This window comes from Gopherus evgoodei, chromosome 21, assembly GCF_007399415.2.
Source record: "Gopherus evgoodei ecotype Sinaloan lineage chromosome 21, rGopEvg1_v1.p, whole genome shotgun sequence".
NCBI classification, from domain to species: Eukaryota; Metazoa; Chordata; order Testudines; family Testudinidae; genus Gopherus; species Gopherus evgoodei.
The window spans coordinates 6972934-6985758 of NC_044342.1; the positions used below are offsets into that span (position 1 = coordinate 6972934).

Genomic DNA, 12825 nt, shown 5'->3' on the forward strand with positions numbered 1-12825 from the left:
TATATTTAGCAGCAGGGAGCACATCTCACAGATATCTGTCTGTGAACTATAATCTAGAGATTTTAGAATATTTTATGTTTATTACAATGGAACAGAGGTTCTAAGCAATGAGAACCTTGTATACTGGAACAAACATAATACCAGGCATCATGGTACAGATACTGAAGTCACGTCCACTAGAATAGCTCCATATCACTATGCTAATTTACAGAATCCAGACTACATTATGGCAGATTTACCCAAGGTTTGTGTGGGGGTGGTGTGTGGCTTTGACTCCTTAATGCAAATGGAGCTACAATTGATTTACACCAGATGAGGATCTGACCCTTTTGTCATTGGTCAGTCTCTCTGTCATACCTACAATCAGTGTGAAATAAACATTTTTAAGATGTCATATTGCATTGCACCTTCAGCATAATGAGTCTTTTATTTTAGTGATGTCTGCAGAAAGAAACCATATAATTGTTGAGAAAGAAAGAAAGAAAGAAAGAAAGAAAGAATGAATGAATGAATGTGGGTTCATTCATCCAAATAGAAATTGAAAGTCAGATACAGAAAATCAAAGCAACACTGAATTCCTCAAAAGTTCACTCCCCAGTGGGAAAGAAATGCTCCTTAGCCCTTGAAAGTTCCATTCTTTAATTGAATTCCATGGGGCAAAGAGTTAAGAACATGCAGAATGGTTAGGAATTTCTGTCTTCTCTTCAGAGTCACAGGCAAAAAATATGTATTTGAAACTGAAGAATGGGCCAGATCACCAGCTGGTGTAAATTCCTAGTAGCTCCATTGGAGTTAATGAGGCCTAATTCAGCTGTTGAAAACTACATAGTTCATCGGCATCTCATCCCCAGCTAGTGTAAATCAAAGTAGCTCTGTGGAAATCAAAGGGTGACATCTCCACTTGGCGTAAATAGTCCTAACTATTCAAAACTCAATGGAAATGTGTCAATTAATAACATTTTAGGATGTAGCTGGGAGCTTTTAGTGTTTGCCTCTGGCTGCTTCTTAGTGAGAAACATCAAACAGCCAGGGCAACCTGAGCTGTGGCTTATTGTGGTGGCTGCATCTCAAGAACTGCTAATGAAATGCAGAGAAAAACATCTCTGCTGTCCAAGAGCTGCTTATGTGGCGTTATTCGAGGAACAGGCTATTCCAGGCCAGCTGTGGCTCTGGTGCCACTGGGATCTGAGCTATTGTAGGTCACATGTCTGTGCTTCAAATACATATTTTATTCTGCAGTCTCCGTGAAATGCCACTTGTCATTCATCCCTGCCTTGTTCCTGGCCAAGAGACCTTCCAGGGATGCTGCCATCATATGAGATTCAGGGTGGGCCGTTTCCTCCTATGGGGAGTTAGGTTTGGTTAGGGTTGGTTATCAGGGTGGTTTCTTCCCAAGACGAGATGAGAGCTGGGCTTACATCTCTAGGGAGTAGATTCAGCTATTTAACACCAGGATAGGTACATCCTGGGCTGTGATCATATCTGAATCCCACATAACTCAGGATCAGCTATAAAGTTGGGAGGGGCTATCAATCTCCATCCTATTTAGTCCTTCACTTCTCAACCAAGCCTGACCCAAGATAGGAGCAGGGAGTGGTCATCTGTGGAGTGGGTCTCTGTTTGTCTGGAACTGCAGAGACCCAACCTCTGAGGGAATATGGTGACGGGGCAGGGAAATAGCTGTTGGATAACACATCGGTGGGGGCATTATTGAGTGATATAGAAACAGACAACGAATGAGAATCCTGGCAGTGGACTATCAAATGCTTCTCAGGCTGGGAAACATTCCACAAAGACCAACACTGTAAGTTTGCTATTTCAGTTAATAGATTTGGGTTTTAATATACTGGAGAAAATATAATAATAGAACTATGATTTCACTGAAACTGTAAGTCTTTTACAATCATTTAATAAACATCTAGAGCTCAGTTTTTATTGAAATTGTGGAAATCAAAACTTTTTTTACTTTTGTGTATCGAGAACCAAACAATTGCTGTTAAAAACTGCAGAAATCTGGAAAAAAAGTTTTGATTTTGCCAATACATATGTTGTTTTTTATGGATAGCAAAGACTTTGCAGGAAAATGTTTTTAATTGAAAATCCAGTTTTCCTTTGGAATAATTTAAATGGATTGGAAACAGACTGAAAATTTAGCCCAGATTAGAAATCTATAATTAAGCCTGAATGATAACATTAACATTCTCAAATAACACCACAATTACAAACCCATTCACTCTATTGGAATTAGGTTTAATTGCTGTTTCATACTGTTACTTACATAATGGTAAAACTGTGTAAAGAGAAAAGCTGATACCCACAGAATATGTGTTATACATGCAGGCACCTTTAGATTTAGGCACAGACAGCTGAAGCCCCCAGCCAAAGCCTGTCTCTACCCAAGGACATAGAGGAGGGCAGTGGAATTGTGAAACTGTGAAAACCAAAATTTTTTTTCTTTTTGTTCTTTGAGAACCAGACAATTTCAGGTAAACTGGTTAAAACTGAAATATAGTCACTGAATTTAAAATAAAAATGTTTTGACTTTTCCAGTACATAGGTTGTTTTTCAAGAATAGCAGAGACTACCTTGGAGTATGTCTCAGTTTAAAATCAAGTTTTCCTTTGAAATAATTTAAACTGAAAATGTCTGAATACACCAGATTGAACATGTAGATTTCAAGAGAGGTAGAAACACTGATATAGTCCAATCATTATACAGTTTGAACCCTGTAACTCTATTGCAACTGTGTTTATTTCTGTTTCAAAGAGACACTTGTTGAATGGCAAAACTTAGTAAACAGCAAAGCTGGCAGACAAAATCATAGGTATTAAACATACTAGCGCCTTAGACAGAGAACAGTTAATTGATGTCCCCAGCCAAAGCCTGTCTCTCTTATCTCTGCCCAAAGACATAGAGCATCTCAATGGAATTAGAACTGAGATAGTCTGCTCTATCGCCATATGCGCTGCCCCACAGTGCTGCCCACTAAACAGAAATGCTGTAAATGGGGGCAGTGAACATACATATAATAAGACACAGCTCATCCTCCACAGAACTCACAGTCCAAGGAGACAAGACAGAGAAATTGATGGAGGGGAAAGAGAGGCACAGGGAGGGGAAGTGACTGACCCAAGGCCACAGACTAGGTCACTGGCAGAGCCAAGAACAGAACCCAAGATTCCTGATGACCACTGATCCACACACCCATAAAGCGACAGAGCCAAATGACACAGCAGAGAGGTAACGGAGCGATGCTGCTAGCCTATTGGTACACAGAGATGGAAATGGAGTCAGGATTTGGGGTCATAAATCAATATGTTTGTAGGCAGCCGGCCGTCTACGTACTGTTGAAGTGAAATCATTACAGGCGAGCTGTCATACACAATGCCAAGTCTATCTCCTATTTTCACAAAAAGAGGATATCAGGCAGTGTTGCCCAAATCCAGAGTTTGCTGTTTGTAGCAATAGGGGATCCATCTTGGCTAGAATTGTTGCACTGGGATTGTACTTTGCTCCATCCTTCACACAGCATTTTATTAAACTACACCATGAGCTGGATCTTCACATGGTGCAAACTGATGCAGCTTCATTGACTTCAAGGAGCTGTGCCAATTTACATTCATGTGATAAGTCACCACTAGTCCTAGTTAATAGCAGTGATGAATGCTGTGCATTGTTGACACTCACTTCATATTTCTGCGGGAAATCAGGGCCACTCCCTCTGTCACTGAAATTCCCCCACTGTCTTTGTCCTTCCCTCCACAGCCATCAGACAATGAACTGAGAAAGAAAATGTCGAACCAAACCACCCTGACCGAGTTCCTTCTCCTGGGATTCTCTGATGATCGGGAGCTGCAGATTTTGCACTTTGTGGTGTTCCTGCTGATTCACCTGGCTGCCCTGATGGGGAATCTTCTCATCATCACAGCCGTAGCCCTCAACCCCCATCTTCAAACCCCCATGTACTTCTTTCTGGTGAATCTGTCCTTTCTAGACTTTGGCTCCATCTCCGTTACTATCCCCAAGTCCATGGCCAATTCCCTCATGAACACCAGGGTGATTTCTTATCCTGGGTGTGTCACCCAAGTCTTTCTCTTTATCCTCTTCACTGCAACTGATCTTGCCCTACTCACCATCATGGCATACGACCGATATGTTGCAATCTGCCAACCACTGCACTATGAGAGAGTGATGAACAGGAGAGCTTGTGTCCAAATGGCAGCAAGTGCCTGGATTACTAGTATTGTTTACTCTGCCCTGCACACTGGCAACACCTTCAGGTTACCCTTTTGTCAGTCCGATGACATCAACCAGTTCTTCTGTGAAATCCCCCAACTACTCAAGCTCACCTGCTCGGATTCGTACCTCAGTGAAGTTGGGGGTATTGCAGTAGGTATCTTTTTATTGTTAAACTGCTTTGTTTGTATAATTGTGTCTTATGTTCAGATCTTCAAAACTGTGCTGAGAATCCCCTCTGAGCAGGGCCGGCATAAAGCCTTCTCCACCTGCCTTCCTCACCTCACCGTGATCTCTTTCATGGTTTTCCCTGGCACCTTGGCCTACCTGAAACTCACCTCCAGCTCATCATCAGGTCTGGACCTTGTGGTGGGTGTTCTCTATTCCCTAGTGCCTCCAGTGATGAATCCAATCATCTACAGCATGAGGAACAAAGAGATTAAAGCTGCATTGAAGAAACTGATTGTGTGGAGGTTATTCTCAAAGAGTTAAAATGTCCATCCCTGCAACTTGATTGTGATTTCATTCTGAGTTTCTTTGTGGATATAATCAACTGATGACAAAATTGTCTCTTTGAGAGCATTGGGTGCAATCTGTTGATGAAATCATGAAATCTGGGCTAGCTTCACTGAAGTCAGATGAGTTAGAATAAGATTACACCAGTGTGCACAAGATCAGAGTCTATCTACATATGCACCTACCTATCTGTCATAGGGATTTACAGGGCTACTGTCACCTATAGCCTGGGATCTGAGAGTTTTGGCTTGTGTGTTTCCTTGTTTCTTTTTCATTTTGTTTGATTTTGTTGATTCATTCGTTGACTTGTTTCTTTGTTTCAGGTGGCTTTTCTGGGGGAGGGAGAAGCTTGGGAGGGTGGAGTATGTCTGACTAAATGGTGGTATCCATTTATTTTGTCATCTATTCAAGGTGTCAATGTGAGAATCACCTTGATGGAGTTTTCTGAGAGATTTGACGTTTTGCTTTCCCCATTAACAAAGAATTGAAAAAAAGATTCTGCCGGTGTCTGTTCAAGTGATTATTTTAATGCTGATGGGATTTTATTGTGTCATGTGTGAGGTGTTAGGGCACCCAGAGCCTTATATAACTATGTATTATTGCTATTTATTTAAATTTATTAAAATAAATAAATACTGTATTGTTTTTCCTATGGTGGAAAGATATTTGGAAGAGAAAGGTTTTAAAATGGTTCCTAAAAACAAACTAAGTCTGAATAGTAAGGCAAAATTTTGATTCTACCAAACTACTGTAGTGATCCATCTGGAAGTGCTCATATTTTCTATGTTATGCTTTGTTCCTATTGTTGTAAATAAATCACATTTTGCATGGTGAAGACATCTAGTCACTCAACTTACTATTTGTCACAGCTCCTGTGGGAAGAACTGCAGGTACCAAACACAGTTGGAGAAATCACGGTTGGGACCCAGTTTGAGAGATGGGGAATGACATGATTCCACCCTAAGACAGGGATAGGCACAAAGCTTAGACCAGAAGATTTGAAGTTAGAGACCAGAGCAGGGAGAAGAGATTGAGCTAATCTTTTAATCATTACAATTGGGATATAGCCATTCACTTCAACATGTAGCTTTTTATGTAACCATTCGTCTTTCATCCACACAAGTATCTAAATGTGTCTAGATGTCCGAAGCTGCTTGCTGTAATTATTATTAATTAATATTTATTAAACCATGTTTGTGCCTAGTTGTGTGTACTACATATACAATAGATAAAATAAGATCATGTAGTTAGATAGATAGATAGATAGATAGATAGATAGATAGATAGATAGATAGATAGATAGATAGATAGATAGATAGATAGATAGATCGTGAAAAATCAATGCCAAATTATCATGCCTCTTTTTATGTCTATGACCGCTGATGTCTAACTCATGATTTTCCTGTGACTATTTATCATTTGTTGTTATTGCTCTTAATGTTTCTTACTCCATTACTCTTTTACAAGAACTTCATTACATGCAGTACCTTTCAGCTTTGAGCCTTTTAAATTAATACATTATAATATGCTCTGTTTCTTTGTCTTATTGGATAAAATGAGTTTTCTTAAAAACAAAGCTACTCAGTTGGTCTAAATAATAGCTCTGATGGGTTGGATCACAGAACCCCCCTTGGAAGCTGCCACCCGATCTGCCAAGACTACTTCTACCCCAGCCTTCCTTGCCAACTCAGGGCCCCAGACACTCCCGTCTGCGCCAACAAAGACCCAGAGTCTGAATTACTTGCCCCAAAGCTGCAGGATTACCTGAAAGCAGCTAACAGAAGTGTTCCTGTCTTTAACACTCAGACACCCAACTCCCAAATGGGTCTAAACCCATATAAGTCCATTATACCCTGTATAAAGCTTTTACAGGATAAACTCCTAAATTGTTCGCCCTCTATACCCATGATAGAGAGATATGCACAATTGTTTGCTCCCCCAGGTATTAATATATATTCTGAATTTATTAAATACAGAAAGTAGGATTTAAGATTCCCTGTAGTAACAGACAGAACAAAGTAAGTCATCAAGCAAAATAATTTAAAATGCGCAAATCTATGTCTAATCAAACTGAATACAGATAAGATCCTCACTAGTTCCAGAATTCTCCCTTTTACAGACTAATCTTTTAGGCTGGGTCCAGCAATCACTTACACCTCTTGCAGTCACTGCCCTTTGTTCCAGTTTCTTCCAAGTATCATTGCGGGGGGGGGGGGTTGTATGGGGGACGCTCTCTCTTAAGCCAGCTGAAGACAATACGGAGGGGGTCTCCTGAGAGTTTAAATAGACTTTCTCTTGTGGGTGGAGACCCCCCTCCTCGCCCCTATGCAAAGTCCAGCTGCAAGATGGAGTTTAGGAGTCACCCGGGCAAGTCACATGTCCATGCATGACTCACAGTTTTTACAGGTAGCATCCATTGTTTACATGCTAGTTTGAAGGTCCTCAAGTAGACTTCTTAAGTGGATTGGAGAATTTCAAGATCCATGTCCTTTATGTGATTCTCCATTAGATATTTAATTTCAACATTCCTTTCTCCAGGAACTGACCAAATGCTCTACTAAGGTTATTTAGAAATCAAGCCACTACATAGCCAATATTCATAACATTCATAACCTGAATATAAAAATGATACATGCATACTAATAGGATTAATACAGTCAGTAGATGATAACCTTTGAGATATGTCACATGGCATATGTAGCATAAAAGACATTCTAAGCGTATTTCCATAAAGCCTTATGGGAGGTACCATCACAATAGTAGCTTCTTGTCCAAACACACAATAATTATGAATTTAAAACTCAAATTCCTTTCGTGCAATGCTGTGCTATATATTTCAGTAGTGATGCTCATTGTACTCCAGTTTATTATTATTTGCTGAGACACTTGAGAAAATAGGTGGTGGTTCATTGACACTAGAGTTGCCTTCTCATGCTACAGCCCAAATCTCTTGACCTTCAGGATGTGGCCTGAGGCATACTCATTCTTGCAAATTTTCCATGAAGTGATGGATAGAAGAGGTAGCATGACTGGACTTATTAGTTGAGGTGCGAGAGTGTTATGGTGAATAGATGAGGAATAACCTTGTCGGGGTGAGTGAAAAGTGTTGAAGTTGATTGCTGGATTAGGGACACAAATTGTATAGGTTGTGAATGGATCAGGTGACTTCTAGTCTTCCTGTGGTGCATTAAGTATTGCCTATTGCCCAAAGTCACTACATATGCCATTGGCAAATCAATAAGCCAAGACCCATGGGAGTTAAGTGCTAAAAACCTTTGAGGACCTGGGACTGCATCGAGTTCTTCTAAATTTCTTTCTAGTGCACTACCTTAGACTCCATAGACATTCCAGCCTAAATATGTCATTTGCATGTGCCAATATGGTGTAATTTGGGGGTGGAGAATAAAAGAAACATTTGCAAATGTGGCTCCAAATAATTATTTCAAATATTGTCTTAATAATAACAAAGACATCACATACAAACATTGATGGAGACCTAAAATGACTTGAAGTTATCACACAGCTCACTCTTTTATTGTATGCACCAGCTTTGAACTCATCCCTACATAACATATCCCAATGTTTGGCTGGCAACAATTGTCCATTTTGATGGCTATCACAGTCTCCATGGATAGAACATGAAGTGACTGGGACTGAGAGATTGAATTACCCCCTCCCACTTCTGAGATGGTCTCTTTGTCTCTGCTGAGGTTGCTAACCGAGTATCAATTGGACCCAGTCTGGATGAATGGGCTGTTGGTGGATTCTGTCATGATATGTCCAAGGAGTTGAGACACAAATCTTCCCTCTTCACAGAGATCAGAAGAGGGAAGGACACAGAGACATTGCCTTTGGATTTGAACAGAAGATTTGGAGATGAAAGCAGGGATTTCATCTCTTATCTCCTGAGCTATCCCATGCCATAGTACTCTGCACAGTCTGTAGCATTCACATGGAAATGGGGTATGAATTGAGACCTCATTTCCTTTCAAAAGTCCAGGGACCCTAAGGCCAGGAATTGTCCTGTTCTCTAAAGATGTCTTATTGGGAAACAATCAAGTTCCTGGCCCTGCCACTGCATTTAGGTGCTGCCTGCTGTGCGAAGGACATAACATTAGCCCAGGAGTTCAGCTATTGATAGCAACTAAAGCAATCAGACTATTGGACCAAGAGGGGAATCCTCTATGAAATGCCAATGAGGGCCACAGAGATGTGATTATCTCCCGCAAGCATAAGCAGGCGAGTGAGTAGAGAATAGCTTAACAGAATTGGCCTAATGTATCCTGGATACAAATTCACTGATTTCATGTAGATGCACCAGGGATGAGTTTGGCCCTGTGGAGAGAACTATAACTGACTGCAGAATCCTGTGCAATTAGAGCAGAAAGAAGGGGATGTGGGTGCTACACAATGTGGGGCAATACAATGGACTTTTGCTCCAGACTGTGAGCTCTGACAAGGATTTCTTTAACTTGCTGGCAAGAATACTGTGGCAGACCATATCAAAAGCTTTGCTAAATTCAAGAAATAACACATCCATTGCTATTCACTGATCCACAGAGCCATTTATTTCTTCAAAGAAGGCAATTAGGTTAGTCAGGCATGACTTCCCCTTGGTGAATCCATGCTGACTGTTCCTGATCACATTCTTCTCCTCTAAGTGCTTGATTCCTTGAGGATGTGCTCCATGATTTTTCCAGGGACTGAGGTGAGGCTGACTGGTCTGTAGTTCCCCGGATCCTCCTTCTTCCCCTTTTTAAAGACGGGCAATACAGTAGCCTTTTTCCAGTCATCCAAGACCTCCCACGATTGCCATGAGTTTTCAAAGATAATGACCAATGGCTTTACAATCACATCCACCAAGTCCTTTAGCACCCACGGATCCAGAGCATCCAGCCCCAGGGACTTATGCTCATCCAATTTTTTAAATGATCCTGAATATTTTCTTTCTCCACAGAGTGCTAGTCACCTCCTCTCCATATTGTGCTGCCCAGTGGAGTAGTCTGGGAGCTGACCTTGTTCGTGAAGACAGAGGCAAAAAAAAATCATTGAGTACATTAGCTTTTTCCACATCCTCTCTCATTAGGTTGCCTCCCCTGTTCAGTAAGGGGCCCACACTTTCCCTGACCTTCTTCTTGTTGCTAACATACCTGAAGAAACCCTTCTTGTTACTCTTGACATCCCTTGCTAGCTGTAACTCCAAGTGTAATGTGGTCTTCCTAATTTCACTCCTGTATGCCTGAGCAATATTTTTATCTCCTCCCTGGTCATTTGTCCAAGCTTCCACTTCTTGTAAGCTTCTTTTTTTGTGTTTAAGATCAGCAAGGATTTCACTGTTAAGCCAAGCTGGTTGTCTGCCATATTTACAATTCTTTCTACACATCAGGATGATTTGTTCCTGCAACATCAATAAGGAATATTTAAAATACAACCACCTCTCCTTGATTCCATTCCCCCTCATGTTATTCCCCCTTGGAATCTTGCCCATCAGTTCCCTGCAGGAGTCAAAGTCTGCACTTCTGAAGTTCAGGGTCCATACCCTGCTGCTCTCCTTTCTTCCTTGTGTCAAGATCCTGCACTTGACTATCTCATGGTAACTGACTCCCAGGCTCCTATGCTTTCTTGTTTCCTCTACAAATTCTTCCTTGTTTGTGAGGAGCAGGTCAAGGAAGGAAGGACCCATTGGTAACACTCAGCTGAAGTTTCCAAAGCCCTCAATATTGGGAACATTTTGGATCTCTCTCTAATTGTCCAAGCTTATATGTGTAAAGCCTCTTAGGGGATTTCAGACACTCAGGGATAGATTCACAAAAGGACTTGGGTGCCACATTTTCAAAGGTTTTTGGATGCCAAAAAGGACTTTCAAAAGGACTGAAGTACCTAAAATTCATAGTTTTCATGAATGTTGTGCACCTAGCAGCTTTTGAAAATCCCACAAGGCACTCAGATACATTTAGAAAGTTGGCCATTTTGTATTGCAACCCTGAACATCTCAGCACTTAACCTTTGGGCACTTAGAAAATCACTGGTATTTGCAAACCCTGAGTTAGGTGCCCAAGCTCCCTGTACAATGAACAGGGAGAGACAGACACTGAAGAATGGGATCCAGTGAAGCCAGTATGCTTTGTAGGGAGGTACCTAACTAATCTATGGGAAATACCGACCAGATAGGTATGTGCTAAGCCACATCCTCTAACAGGTACCTAAATGCAAGTCTACACTTAAAACTCTGCATCGGCATAGGTGCCCTGATGCAGCTGTACCCCTATAGTGGTTAAGTGAAGAAGCTTTTACACTGACAGTAGTTAATCCACTTTCCTAAGGGACAGTAGCTATGCTGACAGAAAATGTGGTTCCCGTCAACATAATACTGTCTACAAGGGGGGTTAGATGGCTGTTTAGCAGTTCAGATGGTGCCTTGAGTAACCATCTCTCCATGCCTTCCCACCTCAAACATAACTGCAACAAAGAAACAAATAAAAGTATCAAACAACTCCAAAAATACAAATTAAAGAACGGACAAACAAACAAAAAAATCCAAAATGAACAAATGCATTGATACTTCGATCAGAGTTTTTATCCTAAAAAATAAGAAGAGCCAGAGACCCCACTAGCGACTTTGCTATGGTTGCTCATTTTATGTGCAAGGTTGATGAGAGAGAGAGAGAGAGAGAAAGAAAGAGAGAGAGAGAGAGTCTGGATTTCATTTACATTACTCTAAACCTAAATTAAGTCTTATTTGTCTTGAGTTATGTTTGTCTGGATTTTTACACGTGTAAATACTCAATTTTGCATAAAGATGTTGCATGGTATGTTCACATGGAGGCAATATTGTCATCAGCCGATTATATTTATAAGGAAACTCAAAATGAAATTGTAATCAAAGGAGAAATATGGACATTTTATTCTTGCTGAATAACCTCCAGCCTATCAGTTTACTCAATGAACGTTTCACTTCCCTGTTTCTCATGCTGTAGATGATTGGATTCATCACTGGAGGCACCACGGAGTAGAGAACACCGACCAAGAGATCTAGACTTGATGCTGAGCTGGACGTGGGTATCAGGTAGGCAAAGATGCTAGTGCAAATTAACAAAGAGACCACAGTGAGGTGAGGAAGGCAGGTGGAGAAGGCCTTACGCCGGCACTGCTCAGAGGGGATTCTTAGCACTGCTTTGAAGATCTGAACATATGATACAATTATGAAAACAAAGCAGCTTAAGGGTAAGCATGCACTGAAGACAACAGCCCCAGTTTCATTGAGGTCTGAATCAGAGCAGGCAAGCTTGAGGAACTGGGGGATTTCACAGAAGAACTGATCCACCATGTTGCCTCCACAGAAAGATAGCACAAATGTGCTCCCAGTGTGCAGAGCAGAGTAAAGAATACCACTGATCCACACACTGCTGCCATTTGGACACATGCCATCCTGTTCATGACTCTCTCATAGTGCAGTGGTTGGCAGATGGCGATATGTCGGTCATGTGCCATGACAGTCAATAAGGCATAATCTGCTGAAATAAAGAAGATAAAGAGAAAGACTTGTGTGACACATCCAGAATAAGAAATCGACCTGGTGTTCATGAGGGAATTGGCCATGGATTTGGGGATGGTGACAGAGATGGAGCCGAGGTCTAGGATTGACAGGTTCACCAGGAAGAAGTACATGGGGGTGTGAAGATGATGGTCAAGTGCTATGGCTGTGATGATGAGAAGATTTCCCACCAGAGCCACAAGGTAAATCACCAGGAACACCAGAAAGTGTAAAATCTGCAGCTCCCAAATGTCAGAGAATCCCAGGAGAAGGAACTCAGTCACAGTGTTTTGATTGGACATTTTCTTCCTCAGTACATTGTGTGATGCCTAGGGAAGGAATGAGAAAGTTTATGGTCAGGGTTAAAGTAACAGAGAGAATGGCCTTTATTCCCCTTCCTCATGGTATGAATGTCAAAGCTGCCCAGCGCTCATCACCTTCAATGACTTGGTGATGTTAGTGCTCCTCACCTCTGACAATCACTCAATTGTGTTATCATGGTTGTGTAAGTTGGATCAGCTCCTTTAAAGTCAACAGAG

The 12825-nt window shown here is 41.3% G+C and overlaps 1 protein-coding gene and 1 pseudogene across 1 annotated transcript; one reads left to right on the forward strand and one right to left on the reverse strand.

Moving 5' to 3' along the window:
* The first annotated feature begins 3792 nt into the window (after window positions 1-3792).
* On the forward strand, window positions 3793-4728 carry LOC115638191 (olfactory receptor 14A16-like). The gene has a single exon (XM_030539758.1). The coding sequence runs from the start codon at window positions 3793-3795 to the stop codon at window positions 4726-4728; it is 936 nt and encodes a 311-aa protein (XP_030395618.1).
* A 6904-nt stretch (window positions 4729-11632) lies between these two features.
* On the reverse strand, window positions 11633-12588 carry LOC115638190 (annotated as a pseudogene).
* Between the last annotated feature and the right edge of the window lie 237 nt (window positions 12589-12825).

Excerpts from the sequence above, each read along its gene's own strand:
- LOC115638191 (XM_030539758.1), top strand. The coding sequence starts at position 3,793 with ATGTCGAACCAAACCACCCTGACCGAGTTCCTTCTCCTGGGATTCTCT.